This window comes from Pseudorca crassidens, chromosome 4 (genome assembly GCF_039906515.1).
Source record: "Pseudorca crassidens isolate mPseCra1 chromosome 4, mPseCra1.hap1, whole genome shotgun sequence".
Classification (NCBI taxonomy): domain Eukaryota; kingdom Metazoa; phylum Chordata; class Mammalia; order Artiodactyla; family Delphinidae; genus Pseudorca; species Pseudorca crassidens.
In genome coordinates, this window is record NC_090299.1 from 42772467 (window position 1) to 42799475 (window position 27009).

At 40.9% G+C, this 27009-nt stretch overlaps 1 protein-coding gene and 1 long non-coding RNA gene across 9 annotated transcripts in view; one reads left to right on the plus strand and one right to left on the minus strand.

Moving 5' to 3' along the window:
* LOC137223571 (uncharacterized) overlaps nt 1–27009 on the minus strand; it is a 182969-nt gene that overhangs the window by 121520 nt on the left and 34440 nt on the right. The window lies entirely within an intron of this gene.
* The window catches only part of CC2D2A (coiled-coil and C2 domain containing 2A), a 138327-nt gene that overhangs the window by 83192 nt on the left and 28126 nt on the right, over nt 1–27009 (plus strand). For all 7 annotated transcript variants that reach the window (XM_067735556.1, XM_067735551.1, XM_067735550.1 and 4 more), the window contains 9 exons: nt 6534–6690; nt 8857–9004; nt 14049–14187; nt 16332–16535; nt 18154–18246; nt 19220–19311; nt 22712–22879; nt 25675–25780; nt 25968–26077. In XM_067735556.1, the coding sequence (XP_067591657.1) occupies nt 6534–6690; nt 8857–9004; nt 14049–14187; nt 16332–16535; nt 18154–18246; nt 19220–19311; nt 22712–22879; nt 25675–25780; nt 25968–26077 (1217 nt within the window). The remainder of the gene's footprint in view (nt 1–6533; nt 6691–8856; nt 9005–14048; nt 14188–16331; nt 16536–18153; nt 18247–19219; nt 19312–22711; nt 22880–25674; nt 25781–25967; nt 26078–27009) is intronic.

Genomic DNA, 27009 nt, shown 5'->3' on the forward strand with positions numbered 1-27009 from the left:
CTCGGCTGGCGAGTTCCGGTCGGCCCGATCCTCTGCGCTGGAATCTGTCCGCTTTGTCCTCCGCACCCCTGTTGCTGTGCTCTCCTCCGCGGCTCCCAAGCTCCCCCACTCCGCCTCCCGAAGCCTCCACCCGCGAAGGGGCTTCCTAGTGTGTGGACACTTTTCCTCCTTCACAGCTCTCTCCCGCTGGTGCAGGACCCGTCCCTATCCTTTTGTCTCTGTTTAGTTTTTTCTTTTGCCCTACCCAGGTACGTGGGGGGTTTCTTGCCTTTTGGGAGGTCTGAGGTCTTCTGCCAGCGTTCAGTAGATGCTCTGTAGGAGTTGTTCCATGCGTAGATGTATTTCTGGTGTATCTGTGGGGAGGAACGTGATCTCCGCGTCTTACTCTTCCGCCATCTTCCCGGAAGTCTCCCAACGCCCCTACATTTCTAAGGTTTGTCTTATCTATACAGTTCTAAATACTGTTAGCAGGTAAATTTGCACCAGAGTGTTGAGTTAAAGCAAACACCATTCCAAATGCAGGAGAAGTTAATAAGAATCACATAAATAGTTCCAATTTGGTAGCAGTTGATCTAATTGCTATTCTGAATTCAATGCTGCCTTGCTTTATACAACAGGAATTTTTGAACAGTTGAACATAAATTATATTTCCTGTCTTGTTTCTTCATTAACATTCCACCTTCAAACACACACACACAAACACTCATTTTGCTTAGAGCAGTGCTTCTCAATGGAGATTATGTTGCCCCCCCCCCCCCGGGGGTGCCTTTTGGCAATGTCTGGAGACATTTTAATGATCACAAGTGGTGAGGAGCTACTGGCACCTCTAATAAGTCGAGGCCAGGGATGCCGCTAAACATCTTACAATGTACAGCACAGTATACTGCAACAAAGGATTGTTCAGCCCCAAATGTCAACAGTGCTGAGGCTGAGAACCCCTGACTCAGAAAGAAAATGAAAATTAAACTTAATTATACAAAAAGTGATTTGCAAATACCTATAAAGCCCAAAGTGCCCATTTTCTGATTTTTAAAAATAGCATTTCTGGGCTTCCCTGGTGGCGCAGTGGTTGAGAGTCCGCCTGCCGATGCAGGGGACGCAGGTTCGTGCCCCGGTCTGGGAGGATCCCACGTGCCACGGAGCAGCTGGGCCCGTGAGCCATGGCCGCTGAGCCTGCGCGTCCGGAGCCTGTGCTCCGCAGCGGGAGAGGCCCGCGTATCACCAAAAAAAAAAAAAAAAAAAAAATAGCATTTCATCCTAGCATTAAATAGAACTGCTATTTAAAAAATTAGGGTGTCTTGAAAAGACAGATCTTACATGTTAAAGTTTAATTTAAATAAAAGAAATTCTTATTTTACAAAGCTTACTAACATCAACTGGCTACCTTTAAAAGGTAGGGTAAAAAGTTTAGGAAATTTTTGGATTTTTTTGGCTTTGTGGGATGGTATCCATTTTTCCTTATTTAAAAAAAAAAAGTTGATTATTACCTTCTGAGACAGTAGACCCAATCAGCAAACCCTCCATTTCCCCAGAGTCTGTAGTTGCCTCTGTCCTACAGACTCAGCACCAAGATTCTCCAATTCATTTCCTCTCTGACACTAGACAGGAATGTGTTTCTGGAGACGGGGAAACAGACCCTTCCACTGACATCTACCAGAAATGCCCTTTATGTAGTAACTGCATGTTTTATTGGGCATCATTAACCGTGGTGACCAGCACAGCACATCCACAAGGAATTAAAAATCAAAACAGAAGCTCAGAGGCATCTCTTAAGGTCCTTCCACAATATAATACTTGATAAACTATTAAAGTCTAGTAGGGATGTGTTTGCAAAGCCACTGGAGTCAGATAATATAGAAATTTTGTCCTGTGCAGCTGAGTAAACAAACACTGAATTCTATTATGGAAGGGGATATAAGGAATCTGAAAAATATTTGGATTTGTTTTTATTTTTAGATGTGTTTCACACCCTGATTTAGTTGCCCTGGGTGTTGGGCTGTTTGGGAATTCATTAGTCATAGGAGTGGTTAAGAAAGACACAAAGTCAGGCAAGATTTAACTAAATACTAAATACTGCATTTATGTCATCTTGTGAAGCATTTTACCAGCATAAATGGTATTTTCTGACTGTTGGTATGGTTTCTATTGCCTTAACTTGAAGGGTTTTATTAGCTCCTGATTTTTTTAAAGCATTTAAGGCTTAATGTAGTTTGTTTTTCACCTCCTTGCCTTTGGGCTCCTAGAAATACAGATGATTTAATTATAAATATGGAATATGCCATAAAATTCCTATAAGGCCTCAGAAACTTAATGTCTTCCTTGAAAAAAAAAGTGTGTCTTGAAAAGACATTCTTACAAGTTAAAATTTAAGTTAAATAAAAGAAATTCTTTTGTCATAAAGCTGAATAAAATCAGTTGGCCAACAAGATTTAATGAGATATTTGGGAAATGTTATCATGTTTATGAAAGATCTTTGTAAACTTCAAAGTATTATAAAAATGCACATGCTTGTTGTCAACTGTATGCCCAAACAAAGAAGGAAGAAACATTTATTGAGCTCATACAGAGGGAAAGAGGCTTTTCATCCATCTCAGCTAAACTGCACCACTGCCTTCCTGCTGAGCTTTGGGTAACATCCTCATTTTACAATGAGAGCAAAAGTGAGGGGAATGTCATGCCCAAGGTCACACAGCACAGCTAGTAAGTTGCAATGTCAGGATTCAGTCCCAGACCAGTTGAACCACAAGGCTGCCCTGTCCTGTCCAACACACTGCCCTCTGCAGGCTGTGGGAGGAGCTGACAGTCATGTGGGGAGTAAAACAAGTCAGGTAAAAAAATCTGAGAGCCATACTACACCCAAGTCTACCAGCTGTTCAGAGAAGAAAACAGTTCCATTCCATGGATTTATCATCTAACAACTTACTTCTATTAACTGTTCTATGTTTAACCTTTTGAGGAACTGCCAGATTGCTTTCCAAAGTGGCTGCATTATTTTACATTCCCACCAGCAGTGTGTGAGTTTCCATTTTCTCCACATCCTTGCCACACTTGTTTTCATTTGCCTTTTTGATTGCAGCCCTCCTTGTGGGTGTGAAATAGTATCTCAGTGTGGTTTTGCTTTGCATTTCCTTGACCGATAATGATGCTGATCGTTCATACAAGCATTATTCATAATAGTCAAAAAGTGGAAACAACCCAAATACCCATCAAGTAAAATGTGACATAGCCATACAATGGAATATTATTTGGCAATAAAAAAAGAACAAAGTACTGATACATGGTACAACATGGCTGATTCTTTAAAGCATTAAGAATGAAAGCTAAGTGAAAGAAGTCAGTTACAAAGAATCACAAGGTGTATGAGTCCATTTACTTAAAATGTCCAGAACAGGCAGATCTATAGAGACAGAGTATATTTGTGGTTGCCTAGGGCTGTCGGGAAGGGGAGGTAAAAAGGGAAATAACTGCTAGTGGGTATGAGAGTTTTTTCAGGGTGACGAAATGTTCTAAAATGGATTGTAGTGTTATTTTTCTGGATTTTGTGAGTTTATAGCATTTGCCAGCTTTTAAAATTTATACTTCGTTGTGATTTGTTCTCATTCTAAATAGTCTCTTCTGTAAAAATAAGTAAATAAATAAATTTTGTCCAAAAAATCAGAAAAAAAAAAAAAAAACGGGAGTTAACCTGCTCCCATCTAAATATATTAATTCACAGATGGTAGGTACTGAGCAGTCAAAGGGAAATCAAACAAGATCCCTACTTTCAGGAATCTCACCATCCAGTAAGACAAATGATGCATAAACAACGAATTTCAATAGAGGGAATAAACATTCCCACAGGGAAATCATAGGGAAAGGTGGTGGCACCTAAGTAAGTATGGGTAGGCGTGTGGCAGGTCTCACTCAGTGTCCAGTACAGCAGGGGCACCTTCCAGGGAGGTAAAGCCCCTGCGCGAAGTGGGCAGTGCACCCTCGCCTTGCTGAGAGACCAAGCAAGCCCCTTGAGGGTCTGAGAGGAAGTCAGAGACAGGAAGAGTTCGGTGGTCTTTTGATCACGATGGCCCATGCTAAGGTGATCCTTTAACCTTTGATTGTAGCCATTGTTTTTATAGCACTTCCATGTTTTGTGGTTCTTTCATTCAGATTTTAAATTATCTTTCAGTCATTATTTCTCACCAATCTATCTAAAGTAATTATACTTTATGGATCATGGTTATGGCTTTAAAAGGTTTCTTAAGTGTTTAATCACCTTTCTGATTTTCCTTGACCAATGAGGAAGATGTAAGAAAAAGTGTACGAGTTTTGAAGTGAAACAGTTGTAGATTCAAATCGCAGCTTTGTGACTTAAGAGATGAGGGACTAGGGGAAGTTTCTCCCCTTTGTCGAGCCACACACATCCATAATCTAGAATTGCTGGGTCTGTTATCGCGCTTAATCTTTACCACAAACCGTCCTTCATAGGATTGTGGTTAAGTTTAAACGAGATAACAGACGGCTTCATACAAAGGAATGTCTCAGTTAATTAAAATTTGGGGGGAAGTACAAAAAATTTTAAAGAAAAACCCACCATTTTCTCAGACTGAAACTTGATGCCGGTGAGTCCATAACTGAACAGGTCAAACCAAGGTCTCCTGTGCAATAAACAACAACCTGCTACATGTTCTTTAAGGTCTGTGATATTATAAAACTGGCAGGCTCTTATGAGAGGTTGAGGTAAGCAAAAACAATGGCCCTCCTTTCTCCATTGGAGTTCTGAGCCAATAAAAATATAGAGAAAAAGTGTTAAAAGGGGGATCACCTATAAATTAATAGAGCCTTGAGGGACATACCAATCAATTGCAACGTATGGAATAAATTGTGATGTTAATTCAAAGTAATTTTTTGAGACTCTAAAGAGCATTTGAAACTTACTGATATTTGACATTATTAAGGAATTGCTGTGATAATAGTATTGTAATTATGCCTTTTTATATCCTTCTCTTTTAGAGATACATATTGAAACATTTACAGTAAAATGATGTCTGAGTTCAAAATACTGGTGGAGAGTCAAATGGTTGAGAGTGTAGATAAAACCAGATTGGCCATAAGTTAATGGTAATTGAAGCTAGGTAGGTGATGGGTTCATGGTATATTCTTCTTCTAAGATTACATATATTTGAAATTTTCCCTAAAAGATCTTTTTAATAAGGAAAAAAATATCACCTATCTACTGATAAAGATGAATTTGGAGAGCGTGGCTAAAATGTGCCACTCATGGGCTTCCTGCTGAGCCCCTGAATTAGGCAGAGGTAAGCCCTGAACAATCACAGGTTTCTTGGCACATCCAGCCTGTTAGAATACCTCACAGTGGTACTGAGTCTGGGGTTTTGAGTTCAGTTCCTATGCAGTCTCTGCTTTGTCTTTGCCCCAGTAGCCCCTCAAAGCTCAATCAGCCATCTTGCAAATGTGAGCTGGTAGATACCAGGGAGATGAAGCCAGGATAGCAGCCCAGTACAAATCCATCCTCATCCTTATCCTTGGACAAGAATTCATTTCACATGCCGTGATACGAGGAGGGTAGGCAGAGAGGCTCCGTAGTGTCATTTTTGTGCATGCAGGTTGTAAATGGAAAGTATTAATCAGAGGGAACTCTATTGCATAAGAAGAAAAACAGGAGTACTTAATTTGTAGAAATAAAAGAGTAAAATCTGCATTTTAGAGAAATGTGTACCAGCCAGAGAAGCCTCATGGGAAGAAAGAGTAAAACATAGAAAGGAAGCCAGCAGAGCTGTGGAATATTTTATCTTTTACCACAAAAGAAATGACCCAAGAATACAGGGGAAGCAGAGGGTCCTACTGAGACTGTATTGTGTATTCATAATCTGTGGTTGCCCTGGCAATGGGTCCTTCATCTCATGGTGATGGCATTACAGTAAGACACACCACAGTAATTAGTATCAGAGCTACAGGTGGTCAAGTTAGCTCCATTTTGGGAGAAGGCCTGAGAAGAAGCTGGATAGGATTTCAGCAACTAACAAATAAAATGAGGTCTTGAAGGAAAGAACTTTGAGAGATTTACCAAATAACAGATTTGAACCTGATACCCTAGAGTACTTCTAGGTATGGTGCGTTTCCTATTGACTTTGAGGTTGGTGCAGATAATGAACCATCTAGTGGCATGTCCATATTGTCCCACCTTTCAACCTGATGGCGTTTCTCTCTGAAATAATCTGAACCAGGAGAAAGAGGAAGCCCATTCTCCAAACTACTGTGTATTAGTTTGACATAGAAACAATTGCAGTCGCCTGATAATTTGATTAACCTCTCTACCCCAGGAGATTAGGCCAGGCAAGAGGACAGGGTGCCAACAACGTGACCATAAATAGGGTATAACCTGGTCTCCATGGAGACCATAGCAACACAACTCAACTTTCCACTCTGAGATGGGTGCTCTTGACTAGAACAGTGACCAGCACAGGAAAATGTACTCATTATCTGGGAGTGAGCACCCTTTACTGCTGTTTTTATTTGGCTGTTCCCTTCCTCAATTTCAGGTATATGAAACAGTTGGACACAGTGGTACCACCTTGCTAGCAGAAGTGTTTCTGCCTATTCCTGAAACGACTGTTGTCTCTGGAAGAGCTCCCACTGAAGAAGTGGAGTTTAGCAGTAACCAGCATGTGACACTGGACCACGAGGGAGTTGGCAGTGGTATGGAAAGCCTCAATGGCTAACGGATTCATGGTCAAATTTGAACATATCTTTTTTTTCACATATCAGACAAGCAGACAATTATAAAATTGCTATCAGAAAAATTAAAGCAATAATCATATACAATTTTTGGCAAAGTCATTTTTATATACTATGGGTGGCCAGAAAATTCATATAACTATGCAAGTGTAAAGTAGTTTTACCATGTGAATTAAGGGCCTTCAGATTGCCTTTGACACCTTAATTCAACTTCTAGGAATCTTTCCTAAGAAAACAATTTGAAATGAAGACAAAAGTTTGTGCATAAAAAAAAAATGTACCTCACAGTGTTATTTGTAAGGTTGAAAAGTTTGAAATAAATAATAGGGAGATTATTAAATAATGTTCTCTTATCTCCTTCTACAATTCTGATTAAATATATGATGGACCGTCTCACTCCGTCCACCATGTTTTTTAACCTCTCTTTAATATACTTGACATCTCTTTTTTTCACTTTTATATTCTGTGCAATTTCTTTAAGTCGGTCTTCCAAATCATGAATTCACTTTTTGGCTATGTCCAGTCATTGAAACTCATCACTGCGTTTCTTGTTTCAATGATTATATTCTTCACCTCTAGAAATTCTATTTAGTTTTTTACAATCAGTTCTGACAACGTTTTGTCCTTTTCTGACACTCTCGATCATTTCTTTTATTCATTAATTCATTCATTTATTCTTTAAAACACATTAAAATATTTTTCAATATTCTGTATCTGATCATTCCAACACCTATCTGCTTATTGGTCTGATTCTGATTCTGTTTCCTCATGTGCCTGGTGATTTTTTATTATGAGAGCATATCTGGAACTATCTTCAAGAATTCTTTGAGTCTCTAAACTGATCACCAGTCTAAAAGTCTGGAGGCTTAAGCTTTTAGTTCCAGCTCTGCTACTGACAAGCTGTGTGATCCTAGTAATCATGTAACCTCTTTGAATATCATCTTCCTCATTCATAAAATGGATCTAATAATAACACCCTTAATGTCATATAGGGTTATTCTGAAAATCAAGATGGAGTGTTCAGTATGAAGGAAAGATCTTTGAAAAACACAAAGATGCTGTTATAGGGTTAACAGTGGTATTGTTTTTGTGTTAAAAATATTAACTGGAACTCCCCAAAGCATGAAGTTGCTATATTTCATGCTTGAAAATCTTTACCTCCTTTACTTGATTAAATGTCCTGCCCCGAGACTTTTTTTTATCACTAATGTCCAATCAGTGAGGGCCAAATCAGTGAGGCTTTACCGTCGCTACAACAGCTGAGCAATAGCATCCGTGGAGCGGTCAGCGTTTCCCAGGCATGTCTGAGTCTTTGCAAGTTTTACCTCACTTAACATGCTGTTCCTCACTCCAGGCACACTGTGACCTTAGGGCCTTTGCCTTTGTTCCTTCTGCCAAGAAGGCTCTTTCGCAAGATACCTACATGCCTCACTTAGCTTTCTTCAGGCCTTTATGACTTCTCATGGGCCCTCCCTGGCCACCCCTTCTGAAAGTTCAACCCCTGCCTCTCCAAACACACATTTTCTATACACCTTCCCTAATTTGTTTCTCTTTTGCATTTATCACTCTCTAACATACTGCCCATGTCTCTTACTTATCTTCTTATATCCTGTCTCTCCTACTTGAATGTAAACTCCATGAGAACAGGGATTCCTATCAGTTTTGTTTCTTTACTGCTATCTTTGTGACCAGAATAGTGCCAGCATGAAGTAGGAGCTCAAAGAAGTATCTACTGAATGAATGAATAAATGAATGTCTTCACAGTAATCCATAAGAGGGGGTACTATTATGTTCCCTATTTTATACACAATGAAACCAAGGTTCAGAGAAGTTAAGTAATTTGTCCACACAGCTGTCAAGTGGCAGAACCAGAATATACATGCAGTTGGTCCCACTCCAAAGTGCATCGTTTATTATAATGCCTACACTCTGCTGTCAAGAGATAGAGCCAAGTGGCCGATGGGGAGCATCATTCCCTGAAGTTCAGTGATGTTGATTTGAATTATGTGTTCCATCCCCACCACTCCCACCCACTCTGTTCCATTTGTCTACTTTCTGCTTTCTTACTAGTACTGGGCTCACTCCCTCTTTCTAAACAACATCCTATTTAATCTGCTGTTTCCCCAGGAGTACCCTTCTCATTTGAAGCTGATGGTAGTAATCAACTGATTCTAATGACCTCGGGGAAAGTGTCCAACAGTGTGGCATGGGCCATTGGAGAAAATGGGATTCCTTTAATTCCTCCATTGTCACAGCAGAATATTGGATTTAGAAGGTAATGTATGGCTAGAATAAGCTGATGAGCAATGTCAGCATTGGCATGAACAATACCCAGTGGGAAAAATCTTGCAATATCACATTCTTTCCTTTTATTGTTATGTGCCAGTATTTTCAGTTTTTTTTTATTAGTAAAGCACTTTACCTTATTTAATCTTCACCAATTAACTGTGAAGTATTCTTTTCCCAATTTCACAAATGGGGAAAGTGCATAGCACATAGCTGTATATATCAATATTTGGCCCTCAGTAAAGTTCATTGTAAATGATGATTGGTGTAGAACCTTCTGATTATATGAAAGTCCCTATTCTCAGCCCCCTTCCTTGATTGCTAGCCCTAGGTTTCTACTCAGAACAGCAGAAAGGGACTCTGGGCCTCACTAGTTCACTCCAGATGGACGGACCCTCTCTCCTTGTGGTTGATGCCTGTCCAGGCAGCCTGGACTGTGTCTTGCTTCTGTCCTTCCCCAATAGATGTGTCTTGAGTGGATCATCTTACCACTGATGTCTCAACTGCCTCCATAAAATAAAAGGACTTATCTTGATCACCAAGAAGACACTTCCCAAGCCAAAGACTGTCATTTTCAATGTGTGGAAAAACAGACTAGGGCTGGTTTTGTTCCCTTTACGCCCTCTCCATCCAGTGCAAATGCTTGTACCCATGCGATAAAAACAACAAGGCCTTTCTCAGCCAGGACCCTGGCAGCATTTCCAGTGGAGGCTCGTTTAAGTCTTTGAATATAAGCCTTTTGCATTTGTCTCATTGAGTTTTATGCTGGAGACATTTTCTGGGGGTGAAAGCTCCAGCTCCTCAAGAGAGGAGTTAAAACACTGTGAGTGATGAGAGATGCAGCCCTGTTGATAAAGCCCCAACTCATAGAGGGAACCTACCTCAACATAATAAAGCCCATATACAACAAACGCAGAGCAAACATCTTTTTTTTTTTTTTTTTTTTGTGGTACACGGGCCTCTCACTGTTGTGGCCTCTCCCATTGCAGAGCACAGGCTCCAGACGTGCAGGCTCAGTGGCCATGGCTCATGGGCCCAGCCACTCTGCGACATGTGGGATCCTCCCAGACCGGGGCACGAACCCGTGTCCCCTGCATCGGCAGGCGGACTCTCAACTACTGCGCCACCAGGGAAGCCCCAAACATCATTCTTAATGGTGAAAAACTGAAAGCATTTCCTCTAAGATCAGGAACAAGACAAGGATGTCCACGCTCACCACTATTATTCAACATAATTTTGGAAGTCCTAGCCATGGCAATCAGAGAAGAAAAAGAAATAAAAGGAAAACAAATTGGAAAAGAAGAAGTAAAACTGTCACTGTTTGAAGATGACATGATACTATACATACAGAATCCTAAAGATGCCACCAGAAAACTACTAGAGCTAATCAATGAATCTGGTAAAGTTGCAGGATACAAAATTAATGCACAGAAATCTCTTGCATTCCTATACACTAATGATGAAAGATCTGAAAGAGAAATTAAGGAAACACTTCCATTGACCACTGCAACAAAAAGAGTAAAATACCTAGGAATAAACCTACCTAGGGAGACAAAAGACCTGTATGCAGAAAACTATAAGACATTGATGAAAGAAATTAAAGATCATACCAACAGATGGAGAGATATACCATGTTCTTGGATTGGAAGAATCAACATTGTGAAAATGACTATACTACCCAAAGCAATCTACAGATTCAATGCAATCCCTATCAAATTACCAATGGCATTTTTTACGGAACTAGAACAAAAAAATTTTTAATTTGTATGGAGACACAAAAGACCCTGAATAGCCAAAGCAGTCTTGAGGGAAAAAAACAGAGCTAGAGGAATCAGACTCCCTGACTTCAGACTATACTACAAAGCTACAGTAATCAAGACAATATGATACTAGCACAAAAACAGAAATACAGATCAATGGAACAGGATAGAAAGCCCAGAGATAAACCCACGCACCTATGGTCAACTAATCTATGACAAAGGTGGCAAGGATATACAATGGAGAAAAGACAGTCTCTTCAATAAGTGGTGCTGGGAAAACTGGACAGCTACATGTAAAAGAATGAAATTAGAACACTCCCTAACACCATACACAAAAATAAACTCAAAATGGATTAGAGACCTAAATATAACACTGGACCCTATAAAACTCTTAGAGGAAAACCTAGGAAGAACACTCTTTGACATAAATTACAGCAAGATCTTTTTTGATCCACCTCCTAGAGAAATGGAAATAAAAACAAAAATAAACAAATGGGACCTAAAGAAACTTAAAAGCTTTTGCACAGCAAAGGAAACCATAAACAAGACAAAAAGACAACGCACAAAATGGGAGAAAATATTTGCAAACAAATCAACAGACAGGGCTTCCCTGGTGGCACAGTGGTTGAGAGTCTGCTTGCCAATGTGGGGGAAACGGCTTTGTGCCCTGGTCCGAGAAGATCCCACATGCCACGGAGCGGCTGGGCCTGTGAGCCATGGCTGCTGAGCCTGAGTGTCCGGAGCCTGTGCTCCGCAACGGGAGAAGCCACAACAGTGAGAGGCCCACGTACCGCAAAAAAAACAGACAAAGGATTAATCTCCAAAATATATAAACAGCTCATGCAGCTCAATATTAAAGAAACAAACAACTCAATCCAAAAATGGGCAGAAGACCTAAATAGACATTTCTCCAAAGAAGACATACAGATGGCCAAGAAGCACATGAAAAGCTGCTCAACATCACTAATTATTAGAGAAATGCAAGTCAAAACTACAATGAGGTATCACCTCACACCAGTTAGAATGGGCATCATCGGAAAATCTACAGGCAACAAATGCTGGAGAGGGTGTGGAGAAAAGGGAACCCTCCTACACTGTTGGTGGGAATGTAAATTGATACAGCTGGTATGGAGAACAGTTTGGAGGTTCCTTAAAAAACTAAAAATAGAATTACTATATGACCCAGCAATCCCACTACTGGGCATATACCCCCAGAGAAAACCATAATTCAAAAAGACACATGCACCCCAATGTTCACTGCAGCACTATTTACAATAGCCAGGACATGGAAGCAACCTAAATGCCCATCAACAGACAAATGAATAAAGAAGATGTGGTACATAGATACAATGGAATATTACTCAGCCATAAAAAGGAACAAAATTGGGTCATTTGTAGAGACGTGGATGGATCTAGAGACTGTCATACAGAGTGAAGTAAGTCAGAAAGAGAAAAACAAATATCGTACATTACCACATATATGTGGAACCTAGAAAAATGGTACAGATGACTGGGCAGGGCAGAAGTAGAGACACAGATGTAGAGAACAAATATATGGACACCAAGGCGGGAAAGCTGCAGGGGATGGGGATGGTGGTGTGATGAATTGGGAGATTGGGATTGACATGTTTACACTGATGTGTATAAAATGGATGACTAATAAGGACCTGCTGTATAAAAAAATAAAATTAAATTCAAAAAAAATAAAATAAAATAAAGCCCCAACTCAACCAAGGTGACCACACTGGCCCCCTTGGAACTCAGTCATGTCCAAAGTTGGTGCTTAAGTTGGTTGCATAAGTGTTTATTTTTTCTCTTTTATTTTAGGTACAAGTGGTCCCCAGTTATCTGGGAGATGAGGCCTTCTCGGCATCCTGCACAAGATGCAGAGGCACCTGTCACTAGTCTGGATCAGGGACTCAGGACACTTTAACGCACTGGGCAGAGTTGTAGGAATGCAGGGTCACAGTTGCATTCCTTCTATTTATACTTCTTTTCTCCCCCAGTTTTACTGAGATATAACTGACATATAGCACTGTATAAGTTTAAGATGTACAACATAATGATTCGGTATTTGTACATACTGCAAAATGACTATCACGATAAGTTTAGGTAACACATCCATCACCACACATAGTTATAATTTTTTCCTTATGATGAGAAATTTTAAGATCTGCTATCTTAGCAATTTCCAAGTATACAATAGAGTATTATTAACTATAGTTACCATGCTGTACATTAGATTTCCAGAACTTATTCATCGTATAACTGGAAGTTTGTACTCTGGAGTCCCTTCATCCATTTCTCCGTCCCCCTCACCTCTGCCTCCACCAATCTATTCTCTGTTTTTATGAGTTTGTGTTTTTTAGATTCCACATAGAAGTGAGATCATCTCACTTAGTATAATGCCCTCAAGGTCCATCCAGTTGTTTCAAATGACAGGATTTCCTTCTTTTACGGCTGAATAATATTCTACATATGATATATATATTATACATATGTATCATATTTTATTTATCCATTCATCCATTGATGGACACTTAGGTTGTTTCCATGTCTTAGTTATTGTAAATAATGCTGCAGTAAACATGGGAGTGCAGATATCTCTTCGAGATACTGATTTTGTTTACTTTGGATATATCCCCAGTTGTGGGATTGCTGGATTATATGGTTGTTCTACTTTTCATTTCTTGAGGAGCCTCCGTACTGTTTTTCATAGTGGCTGCACCAATTTCCATTCCCACCAATAGTGCACAAGGGACCACCTTTTTCTTCATATCCTTGACAATACTTGTTTTCACTTGTCTTTTTGATTATAGCCATTCTGACAGGTGTGACGTGATATTTCATTATAGTTTTGATTTGCATTTCCCTGATGATTAGCGATGTTGAGCATCTTTTCATGTGTCTGTTGGCCACTTGTACATCTTCTTTGGAAAAATGTCAGTTCAGATCCTTTGCCCATTTTAATTAGATTATTTGTTTTCTTGCTACTGAGTTGTATGAGTTCCTTATATTTTTTGGATATTAACCCCTTATTAGATGTGTGCTTTGAAAATACTTTCTCCCACCATTCAGACTTCTTTATTATGCTTATAACATATTTAATAGTAACCATCAAGTAAAGAAAAATGTCAAAAGTCCTTCCTTATGATCAGATTTTCTCTCATAGGGAATAGCCTCCTTAAGCAGTGCTGTCCCTGGGATTTTGTGGTCTTAATGCAAACTGCTCTGTGATAAAGTCGGTCTCATGGAATCAACTTTCATTTTCAGCGCTTTGAAGAGAGCAGATGCCATCTCATCTATCGGCACATCAGGACTGACAGACATGAAGAAGTTGGCCAAGTGGGCAGCAGAGTCCAAGCTTGACCCCAATGACCCCAGCAATGCCCCTTTGATGCAGCTCATCTCGGTAATGTGGCAGGAGATCTGGACATGCACCACTTCTCCACTTGGTGTGATAATAACAGAAATGGCTGGGTCTTGACACACATTTTCTTCCCCATATGTTCTCCTGCGCAATAGTGTTTAAGAGCATGAAGCCTGGGTTGAATGACAGGTTTAAATTTTAGCTCTGTACCTACTGGCTGTATGATGAAGGCAAGCACGCATGCCCCTAAGCCCTGTGATGCCCTCACAGTGTTGTCAGGAGGAAATGAGCTACTGCGATCAACATCAAGCTGGGCACACAGTCAGTGTACAGTCAACATCAGCTGCTGCTGCTGTTGTTACTCTTACCTCTAACCTCTGTAAACCCCCTAAAGAAAGGTTTCAATTTGCCCCTTCTGTGGAGAGACACTGAACCCAGACACTCAGGGTTCCTTGCTCCACATCCCACAGATGGTAAGGACACGGCTCCAAGTTGATGTGATTTCAGGCCCTGTGCTCTTTCCATCATACTTTGAAGGGCTGATGGGGCATTTTCAGAAATGGTGGTTTTGTTTGTTTTCTTGTTGGATGATTAATTAGATTACCTTTTAGGTTTCACTGAAGTGTTTTTGATATAAATTGCTTGTATCTGTCATAACATTCAGAATTCTTTCTTCAATGAATTTGTAAATAAAATGGAACATTAGTCAGTAAATGATTTCTCTTGGTAACAAATACAATTGCTTTTACTCCCAAGTTCATAATTCCCACAAAACCTAATAAACAAGTAGATGATCCAGAAAGTGGCCATAGCAACACATTCCGTGATCACGTTTCTTAGTTCGAGTCCATCAGTAGGGTAACTATAACCAGGATGAAAACTTTCACTTCTCCCCTAGTGATTCTAAGATAAGTCCCAAAGCAAGCTTTGGTTTATTCTGACTTTTATCTTCATAAAATCTCCTTCCAACATGATACTTAGTGCATGTTGATACTTAGAGAACTATTAGAAAGAATGAATTATCTTATTTAACCAAAACATTTCTTGCATAATTGGTGAATGAGTGAAGTCCCAATATATGTCTTCATTGTTTCATTTTTGTTTTATTAATTAAAATATCCACCTTAAAAAAAAAAGAATAGGCCATATTACCTGAAGTGTAGCCTATTTCATATAAAGCTTTCAAATTATTGATATGTTTCAATGACTAGCTTTAAATTGACAATAATATAGTGCATATGTCTCCTTCATTTTATTTTTTTCTTTTTAACTATTTGCTTCCCATAGAAGGACAAAACACAGAGTTTGCCCTCCTGACTGGCCTCTTTTTTATGAACCAGGATTTTCACAGCAGTATCACCTTTCCCATCGCAAAGCTCCATCAGATCTCTGCTCCCTGAAGAGAAGCAGAGATCTGCCCAGGAGGAGTTTGCAGCTGGCAAAGCACCCAGCAGAGGAACAAGCAGACACCTGGGCAGAGTGCAGCCCACACCTGCTAGTCTCTCAGTGGTGCTGAAGCCGCACTTTCTGTACCAGGGTACAGGGGCATCGGAGGCTGGGGCTTGGGTCCACCTCTGGTTCACTTTTCTCAGTGACCAAGGCCATGAGGTGCTGTGCAGGGACAGGAGAGCATGGCTGTGGAGCCAAGTGAAGCTGATCAGCCGACTCTAGGGCCTTTATCTACATTTGTGCATAAATAAAGTCCAAAAGTTATATTTTAAAAATATTTTAAAATATATTTAAAATATTAAAGTGTAAAATACTTTAAAAATACATTTAAAATACATACACTTTATATACATTATGTATATGAATAATCTTATTTGCAGTAGGCACTTGGTAATACACTGATATAAATCTCATATTTTTCAGTCTGTATATTTTCATGACAACTGTTAGAGGAGCGTGCGTACCAAAAATGAACCTTTTAACTTTTATGTCTCTGGAAAAATGATTCATGATACTTTTTATAGCTACTAAATGAATATTAGTAGCTATAAAAGGCAGAGTAGCATCTGCCTCATTACCATTATATTTTAGTGTATTTTCTCTTTAAATGAAATGATGGATGTTTCAAGTCTCTCTGCCTAAAACTGTTAAAACGTCATTCCCAAAAGCTCAGTGCCAAGTTTCTTTGGATGAAATCTGCCTGTTATCTAGAGTTTTGTATTTCTTGGTTTTTATAGGTTGCTACCAGTGGTGAATCCTACATCCCTGATTTCTTTCGACTGGAACAGCTACAACAGGAATTTAACTTTGTTTCAGATGAGGAATTAAACAGATCCAAACGATTCAGGCTTCTTGGTCTTAGAAGCCAAGGGGTGCCAGAATTCCGAAATTATAAACAAATTCCAATGTATGACCGAGAAATTATGGAAAAGGTATTCCAGGTGAGAAATTGGCTTATTTTATTATTAATAAAATATCTGCTGTGCCATTTGGTATACTATTATGTATGTATTTTGTTGTTGTTGCTATGTTCTCAGTAGCAATATTAGTTCCTCTTTTGTAGTACTTTACATAACCTTCCCATTATTTTTGTTGAATCCAATGTTTAAATAATATCTTTGTCTCAATATAATGACATCTAAACTAGGAAAAATTAGAGGTGTAGGGTTGAAGAGTCTCTTAAGTGTTAATGTGGCAAAGGATTGTGCCTTAGTCAGGAATTCAATGCCATTTTAATCCAGTAAGTATTTACTAAGCACAAAGCACGGTGGTAAGCACTGCAGGGAAAATAGGTGGGTAGGATTTGAGCAGCCTTGGCGCGGGGGGCCAGGAAGGAAGTGGGGACAGTTCTGGGCACCCTAGACAGGCAGCAGGATGCGCAAAGGCTTGGCAGAGGAGGGAACATGGCGGGAATGGGAGCAGGGAGCCTTTGAGGAGTTATAGGTAATAGGCTTGTGTATATGGGGCAAGCCAGTGAAAGCCAGACAAATCTGTGTTTGATGAGGTAAAGGGAGAGCCATTAGAAGTTAATACCAGGACTGTATGATTTTTCTTGCAGAAATTATTCTGGGAGAATATTTTTGGTTATTTGGTTCTTTATATTAGTTTGGACTTGTGATTATGTGATAAAAACCCAATTTGAACTAGCTTATGAACGAAGGGGAGTTTATTAGATAACGAAATCACAAAATAGAGTTAAACATCTAAAACATGTGAATGACAGGAGTTCATCTGCGTCTCAAAGACACCCAACTATTGCCAGGCCCCATCACCATCCTGTCTGGGCTTTCCTTGGTATGGTGACTTCATTTTCCCCCACTGTAGACAGATTTCTCTATTTCATCACTTGGTCACCAGTATCATCCAAGTTCACATCTAGTAGCCTCAGCCAGGAGGGAGAGGTGTGTCCTCTTGTCCCGAGTTTAAAAATCTTGGGGACAACTTTTGAGCCACCCAGCCTGGGTTAGGGGCCACCCTGGGCATTCAGCTGTGACCAGGGAAGGAGTGAAGGGGAACATGGCATCTCCCTGGGGACCCCATGGAATTTTATTGATAGAAAAAAGAGAAAAGTGCAGTGGCCTAAGAAGACAAAGCCAAAGGCAGCCATTCCTCTCCTTCAAGTAGGTGCAAGTCAGCTGCAGCCAGACGCTATTTACTATTTCTGTAATTGCTTTACTTGAAATATCAAAGGCAAAATTTAAGCAGGGGCTTTGGCCCTGCTTAATTGTTTGGGTGAGCTTAGCATCTTGTTTGGGTGAGCTTAGCATCTTGAACTACAGCGACTCTACTACCTCTATTTCTTTCTGCATGAACACTGTAACTTGTAATTACAGATTTCTCTTCTACTTATAAAGCAGTTCGATCAAGTAACTCCAAATCCTGGATACTGCATCAAAGATCAATTCTGAACCAAAAGTTCAGAAGGAACCAGAAGGAACATTTAGAACCATAATTTGTGACTTAAACCACATGTGATGAATAATTCTCTGATCTCAAAAAGGGCATGAGAGAGTACTAGTATTTTAAAATCATAAAAGTATGGCTTCCTTTTAATTTTAGGACTATGAGAAACGGTTACGAGACAGAAATGTAATTGAAACCAAAGACCACATAGATACCCACAGGGCCATAGTAGCCAAGTACCTCCAGCAGGTAAGGAAAACCATTTTAAACAGTCCTCATAGGGGAAAAATAGCCAACATCCTACGGTTGGAGGAGGGAGGTCTCTATTCTTAACCCCTGTAGGCTTATTTTCTCATAATTACAGATTAGATTTGATTAACAGCTATCTTCAACTCTGGAACATGGTTACTTGGTTCTCCTTTGTATTAGTTTGGACTCATGATTATAAGTGATAAAAATCCAATTTGAACTAGCTCAGGAACCAAGGGGAGTGTATTCGATGCAGAAACGCTGAAAACACTAGGATGTGTCTCAGTTTATTATCAGTGGTTCTTAAGAGGGGGTATGATTACAAGGGACTTAACTTTCTAAGTCATGATTTTTTTTTAATATTTGAATTTTTGCATCTTATTACCTTTGTAATAAAAAAAGAAGTTTTATAAATGACATACTAACTGCCCTTCTGCACTAGAAAGTCAAAATATCCTTTTGTCCTTCCTTCCTTTAATTTAACTTATAAGAAACGCCCTAGTGGCTAGAGTACATTTTTCTCATCCGGTTGATCTACCCTGTAGCTCATGTATGAAAAAAAAAAAAAAAAAGAATATTTATGACATTTAAGAGGTCCTCTATTTAAAGAATAATTACGTAGCAAGTCAGTTTGAATAGGGGAAGAACTTCAGAATCAGTTCTGAAGTGTGTGTGCTTCGAGACGGGTCCTATTTTTTGTAGTTGTTCATTCATTCATTCAGCTAAATTTTATGATCTTATCTGCCAGGAATTTTCCCAGGTCCTGAGAATATAGCAGAGAACAAAATAGAATCCCTCTGCCTTAGGGAGCTTATGCTAGTGAGGAAAGCTGGATGATTTACAATACGAAGAGGTCAGAGCTGCAGAGAAAAGTAAAGGTGGTCTGGAAACCTGCACTGAGGTGACATTAGAGCAGTGAAGTGTGCGTTCATAGAACAAAAACATTTTAAATAAAACATATTTCTTTCCTCAGGTTAGAGAATCAGTGATAAATCGTTTTCTAATTGCAAAACACCATTTTCTTCTTTCGGATTTGGTAGTAGAAGAAGAAGTTCCCAATATCAGGTAAAAAAAAAGACCTTTTTTATTATTTCTTTTAAAATTATTTGTATTGTATTATATTAAAAATTTCATGTAAATATAATATTTTACCAAATGGTGTGCATTTGGGCCCCTAATAATACTGGAAACTGGTAAAGCCTGATTAATGCCTAATGTTACACTAGTTGGAGTTTTTCTGTTAGAACAAGTCACACGAGATCCTCTCCATCACATCCAGTGGACCCCATCTCACCTCCCAGCACCTCCAAGTGAACTTCACCAGTCTTGGCTATCTTCTCATTCCAGTCACATGAAGTTTTGACAGCATCCCCTCCAGCACATCATCCTCCTGCTTTCCTCGCCTCCCTATGCCGGGGTCTCCTTTATTCTCCCATCACAGGGCAGTGGGGGTGGCTGAGAACTTGCCCACTAAGATTCTGGGTGGCATGGAGAGGTCTGTTCCAGCACCACAGCTCGGAGACACAGAGCTGCCATGTGTTTGGTGAGGGGCAAGGGCAGCAGGGAACAATGGATATTTACATAGAAGTTGGGAATTGACTGTGTTTACTTGCTTGATTGTCTCCCTATCATTTAGAATAATCCTCAGATGGTCTCAACTTGAGGTGGATGCATGAAAGATGAAAGAGAACTTTCTATACTGGTGGGCTTGCACAGTCTATTAACTTCATGACCCTCCCTGTGATTAAATCTCTTGGTCTCCTGAAAAGGTCATTTCCTATGCATGTACTTCCTCTCCACCATCAAGTTGGCAAGGAGACAAAAAACTGTGCAATCCATGGCAGCCCCTTCTTTTGGCTTTGCCTCCATCCTCGTACAGAAGGGAGGCTGTGCCCACATAAATTCATGCAAACCCTCTCTCTTTATTCCAGGCCCAGAGTCCAGTCATTGAATGTTTGTTTGTTTGTTTTTCAGTCATGAAAATTACACTTTAGAATAGATGATGATTTTTCATGCTGTTTTTCCATTTCTTTTCTTTCTTTTTCTTTTTTCTGCTTTACTTTCTGCATTAAGTTCTGAAGGCTCGGGGTATGTTCTTCCTTCTTTTAATTCTGGTTTGTTCTTGGCTTTAAATTAAAATGTTTCTGTATATAATGGTCCCAGCCACCAAGATGCTCTCAATCTGACTGTTAGGGAGGCAGCAAAGTCTCATGATAGGAGGCACCTCTCTGAGAGGGAGCAAGTATTGAGAAAAGAAGGGATGTACCATGTCATGACCCCCCGCAAAGGTTTCTCTCTGAGGTCCCCAAGTTTGGGTTAGGTAGCTGTCCTGGCAGAGGGATTAAGAAGATGGGCTGTAATTTGTAACAACGTGGATGGACCTTGAGGGCATTATGTTAAATGAGATGAGTCAGACAGAGAAAGACAAATACTATATGATTCTCACTTATACGTGGAATCTAAAAAAGCCAAACTAATAAAAACCGAGACTAGAATGTTAGTCAGTAGGGGTTGGGGGTGGGGGAAACTGGGGAGATGTTTAAGGGTACAAACCTGTAACCAGTAGATAAATCAGTCCTGGAGATCTAATGCACAGCATGGTGATTATAGTCAGCAATACTGATTACAAACTTCAGAGTTACTAAGAGACTAGATCTTAATAATTCTCACTACAAAAAAAGAAATAATAATTATGTGAAGCGATAGATAGAAGTGTTGGTTAATGCTACAGTGGTAACATATTGCCATATATAAATGTATCAAACCAAGACATTGTACACTTTAAACATATACAGTGTTATATGTCAATTATATCTCAATTAAAGTAAAAAATAAATTAAAACGTATAATAAATCAAAAAAAGAGATTTGCAAAAACGTAAAACACTGTCACTCTCCTCGCACTCTTTGTTTTGGAAAGGATAGTTATTTTTCATAATTTTATATCATGTTAACATGTAATGGGCTTATTCTTGTCTTAAATGAGTTAATGAATAAATATATGTAAATGTTAAAAGAAGAAGAAGCTGGGCTGTGTAGTCAGGGTGATCTGATTTTGAACCCCAACTCCCTCTCCCTCCTATTTAGCAAATTCTATCACCTCTTGGAGCCTCCAGTTTCTTCATATGAAAAATGGGATAAATATACTTGTAAGGATTAGAAATATTATACGTAAGGCACCTAGCACTCTGCTTGAACCAGAGAAGTGCTGGTAAATGGTGGTTCCTCTGCGCTCTGTGGGACAGAAGACCCTGGGAAGCAACTGGGAACAAGGGAACAACAGCCCCCGGAAGCCCCTTGCAGCCATCGTCTCCCCGGCTGGCACGTGTCTCTTGGAAAGAGGGCTCCAGTCCAGCAGGCCGCCTGGCCAGCTCTGATACCCACAGGGAAGTAGAGCAGCGTGAGCGCTGCCAGCCCGAGGCCAGCTCTGCACCGCTGGCTTTGTTCTGTGGCTCTCGGGCATAGTCATTAACGTCAGCTTCCTGACACGCAGTCACAGTTGTGTTTCTGTTTAGTCTCTGGGGCAGAATTAAGTTATTTTCTCCATGGCCCTTTCTCCCCCGTGATTCACTGCGTTGCTTTCATCTTCTAGGAAGTGTTAATGGAGGTCATCTCAGTGAGAGGAAGAGAGATGTGAGAGAAGGATCCCCCTGCTCCCCCTCCCTTCCTCCTGTCTCCACCCCCTCCTTTCTCCAACATAATCACTGGCATCATAATCATTGTCATCGTCCCAACAGTCACTATGTTAGGGCCTCTAATGCTAGACCAGTGCCAGGGTGCTCTGTATACATCTCCTCACAAAGTCCTCTCAACAACCCCATTTTACAGATGATGAAACAGAGACTTCAAGAGGTGAAATAATTTGCCCAGGGTGAGCAGGATTCACACCTAGTTTTGCCTAACTGCAGAGAGTGAGGTATCCCTGGAAGGGCCTGAGAAGGCTGTAACCATCAGCTGCCCTGTGAGTGCAGCAGGCTAATGAGGGCTCCAGGGGCCCAGGAGAGGGAGCCCCGCTTCGGGCTGATGCGGCTGGGCCTCTGGGGAAGGGGAAATACTGGCCCTGCAAAGTGGTGAAACTGCAACCAAGTGGGTGGATGAGGAGGGAGGTGGAAGGAGGCATTCAGCATGCAGGATTGGCATGAGTGAAAGCAGACAGTAGGAGAGCACAGGCCACGTTTGAGGGGCTGGTGGATAAGCAAGGCAGACAGCAAGCAGGAAGTGCAGGGAGGGACCAGAACATGAATTTCATCCTCTGATTGGCAGCAGTTAAAATGAACGTTAATAATCTACAGAGTGGGCTCTCCCCAATCTTGGGAGAACTTCTTGACAATTTCCACCCTCCTTAAAAAGACAAGGAGTTTTTCAGGGGCTTGTGAGGGACCTTGGGGCAGCATTTGGGAAGTTGTCTCAAGACTTTCCAGATCTTTCTTTTCCCTGGCATCCTAATCTTGCTCTGTAATCATTAGCATTTTGGGCCTGAGCCTTTTCAAGCTGGCAGAACAAAAACGACCACTGAGGCCAAGGAGAAAAGGTCGGAAGAAGGTGACAGCCCAAAACCTGTCTGATGGAGACATAAAGCTGCTGGTGAACATTATCCGGGCTTACGACATTCCAGTGAGGAAGCCAACGACAAGGTGAGAGCCCTCTGAACAGCCCTGGGATGGAATGTGCAGGATCCAACCTCTTTAGAGCACGTTCACTCTCGTTTTTAACACAGTTGTTACTCTGTGGGGCCCGAGGGCAGGGATGGCGGGGAGGAAGAGGGTCCTTGATGAAGTCAGGGCCCTATTGGTTGCAAGTAACAGAACCAAATCAGTCAGTTTAGGGTAAAGAGGGGATTTATTGGGAATATCTCATAGAGCTCAAGAACAAGAGGTACAGCCAGACTACATGGTAGAAGTAAAGATTAAAATGGGATTCTTCAGAGGCCCCATTGTTCCTCTTGCTTGCTTCCCTCTGTGGGTTTGCTTTATTCTTCTCCATGTGATGGAAGTGGTCCATCCTGTCAGGGTACCACCCACCAGGTGTCAGCTTCCCAGGAGTGAATCTGAAGATCCTAACTTGGGTCAGGTGTTGATCCATGTCTAGTCACCTACAGTCAGAGAGGCAGGTCACAAGGACCTGTCCTGAAGATGGAGGACAGTTCTCAGAGAAGTGGGTGAGAGCTGGGCAGATACCCAAAAGGTATATATTCTAGATTCTGAAACATGTGTTTGAGCACAAAACTATGACTTCTCTTTTATCTGCTCAGAGAAGTGAATTATGTCTACTGTATTTCATTACATTGGGGCAATGGGGAGCCCCTCACCATAGGTAAGGTGAGGCAAAGTTTCTTATCCCCTTAGAGAACAGAGATGGAAGGACCAAGAATTACTTCTCTTTGCTGGTGCCCTTGTCAATGTCATGAGGGAAACTATAATTTAGTGTACATTCACCGTGTTCTAGGCACTATGCTAGGCACTTTCATTTGTATTATTTCACTTACTTCTCACTACTATTACTGTCTCCATTTTACAAAAGGGAAAATGGAAATGAAGGGAGTGTAAGTGGCTTGCCCAAGGTCATCCAGCTCTCTGATCACAGAAGCACACCCTGCTAGCCTCTGGCATCTTTTGTCCCTAGGGTCTTCCCTTTAAATTATCCACCCCCTATTATTTTGCCCTACTTTATTTTTCTGCTGACTAACTCTTCCACCCATTACAGAACATCTGATCATCACCAGCTATTCTCGGTGTTTTGTTATATGTAAATGTCCATTTAAGCTCTTGAATCTGTGCCATAGCATTGCTTCCTTAAGCCACACAGCCCAACATTCATCTTGATTGCATTAAAGTTTAACTGTGGGGTGAAAAGCTGTTTTTTTTAAAAAGATATATAGGTGTTTCTCTTATTTTTGGTTTCCATGAAGTTTTTTAAGAGTTAAACCATTTCCTTCAAATAATTACAGGGAAGCATAGTTGATCCTATATGTTATACATTTCAGTGTAAACTCATCAAGTCAGTTCAAATACCAACTCTTGCACCAAACCCATGCAAATCTTAACCTTCTGCCCTTGCAACTAAACTAAACTAAATAGGATTGTTCAACTCCTTCTCTGCACTCTTATGGCCCATGCCCACCCCTCTAGTCTAACATATATCCCACTATATTGTGATAATTTGTTTATCTAGTTTGAGCCGAAGTTTATCTTATTTGCCTTTGCAGCCCCAGTGTCTAACACAGGGCCTAAAGTATAGTAGGTACTTAACAAGTGTTTGTGTAATAATGTCATTGACAGTGTTCCAAACAGGAAAAGGTTTTCTCTGGCCGCTGTTGTGTTAAATGTTCTACTTTCATTGCCTCAGTTTGTCTGAAACCCTTTCTGTGAAAAGGTAAAACAGTCTGGTGGAAAAAGATAATTTGTACTTTGCTAAGCAAATGAATGTGAAATACTTGGCAAACCATAAAATTCAAAACAAATAGGCAGGGGCTTCCCTGGTGGCACAGTGGTTAAGAATCCGCCTGCCAATGCAGGGGACATGGGTTCGAGCCCTGGTCCCGGAAGATTCCACATGCCACAGAGCAACTAAGCCCGTGTGCCACAACTACTGAGCCTGCGCTCTAGAGCGCAAGCCACAACTACTGAAGCCCGTGCGCCCAAAGCCCGTGCTCTGCAACAAGAGAAGCCTCTGCAATGAGAAGCCCATGCACCGCAACAAAGAGTAGCCCCCGCGCCCTGCAACTAGAGAAAGCCCACACTCAGCAACAAAGACCCAATGCAGCCAAAAATAAATAAATAAAATAAATTTATAAAAAGAAAAATGAAAAACAAATATGCAAGTGGGTTGTTGGGATGAGGGGGAAGGTATCTGGGAGAGGATCTCTGGACATGACCTTCATTTCTCCCTTTAAGAATGGCAGCTCAAAAGGAAAAGAGGGCGAGACTCATAGATCCTAACTCAAGCTAGGAATCCCTGACCGCCTTTCCCATTGATGCTTGGCAGGCCCAGAGAGAGATGTCTTACCTGGGATATATAGCTCGTGTTTACTGCAGAGTGCACGTTCAAAGGAAATACAGTGGGAAAGGACCAGAATTGGATGGAGGCAGGGCAGGCTGGTTAGGAAGCTCAGGATTCTGCTACCTGAGAGGGATTGAGGTTCTCAATTACGGGGGAAAAGGCACCCATGAGAGAGCAGAGAGAAGAGGTCCCTTTCCTCTATTCCAGCCAGACATGCAGGCCTATGGATGAAAGTTGGGAAGGCTCTCGTAATCACTAGGTGACTGAGGAGGACCAGAGCATGCAAAAAGACTTCTGAAGCATCAACAAGCTTAGAGAGTATGTCTGTCACCATAGCCACCAACACCATACATCTTTGGAGAAACCGTCTACAAAGTATATAATTAGACTTTCCATGCCATTTATTTCTTTCATACATTTTCTCTCCTAGCAAATTCCAGCAGCCATCGAGATCTTCAAGGACTTTCAGCGAAAAGCATGCTGCTTCCCCAACCACACCAAGCGCAACCCACAGTGCTGACTACCCCCTCGGCCAGGTGAAATACCCCAGTGCTGGATCTCCACTTAGAATCTTGCCCCTTCTATTTTTAAGAATTGCCTAGAAAGTTCATAGTCTGTTTTCTGCCTTGTTTTCTTTGGAAACACACCATTTAGAAATATATTTTACCTCTGTTAGGATCAAAATAATTCTACTGTTACAGATTCTTTGCTCTTGATTTTAAGGTTTTAGTACGTCCTTTTGTAGAAGTTTCATTTCAGCGAACAATTTGCCATACAACTACAGCTGAAGGTCCAAACCCCAGCTGGAATGAAGAACTCGAACTTCCATTTAGGTAGGCATATTTTCCTCATTCTACAAGTGACTCCAATCAAGAATAAAATGGGAAAATATCCAACTTCCGAAACTTGGGTTCATTGTTGGGACACCCCACTCCTCTCCAGGCTCTGGCTTCTTACAGCCCGAGCTTCCCAGTCCCTCAATCCCACAGCCTCTACACTGTTTTTCTTTTCTTCCCCATCTCCCCAACTCTGGAAGCTGTAAGTAATTTTGAAGCTCCCTAGTTCCCATAAATTAAGCTTTCTCCCTCATCAGAAACACATAGGCATTTAAAATTTTTGATTAAATGATTTTACATATTTAAAAGACTCTTTACTTCAGATCTTGAAGCAACCCAGAAATTATCTAGTCTAGTGCTCTACTTTTATAGAAAATAAACTAAAACCTAAAGATGAAAGGTGACTTGCTTAATGCCAAATAGTAAGTTAGAGACTGAGCAAGGGTTAGAACTAGTTAAGTCAGAAGGGAGAAACAGATACCACTCTTATACATAGTACAAGCAAAAAGAATGAGAAAAGTTAAAGGCAAATGCTCAGCACAACAGATGCAGTAGCCTGGTCTTGAGCCATGCCATGGAGAGGCCTGCTTGGGCCAGGCTTGGCTGGACTCAGAGCAGGTGATGTCATAAGAGATGAACCTCACCCCTACCTTGCTTTACTTATCTGTGGGGAAAGTGAGTGGGAAGCAGGGACCATCCAACCAGCCACATAACAACAGGTTTATGACCAGGGGATGGTCTGACAGAGAAGCACCTTCCAGAGCCCAGTTGCTTAGGAAGTCCACATACCAGCACCAGTATCAGCTGGAGACCTTGTATGTAGCCAGCTGGCTCCTTGCAGAGCTCACCATGGTTGGGAGATGATGTGAGACTCACCAGGACAAGCCAGCAAAAGGGTTTGTCTCTCTGCACGGAGCCTGCTGTCTACT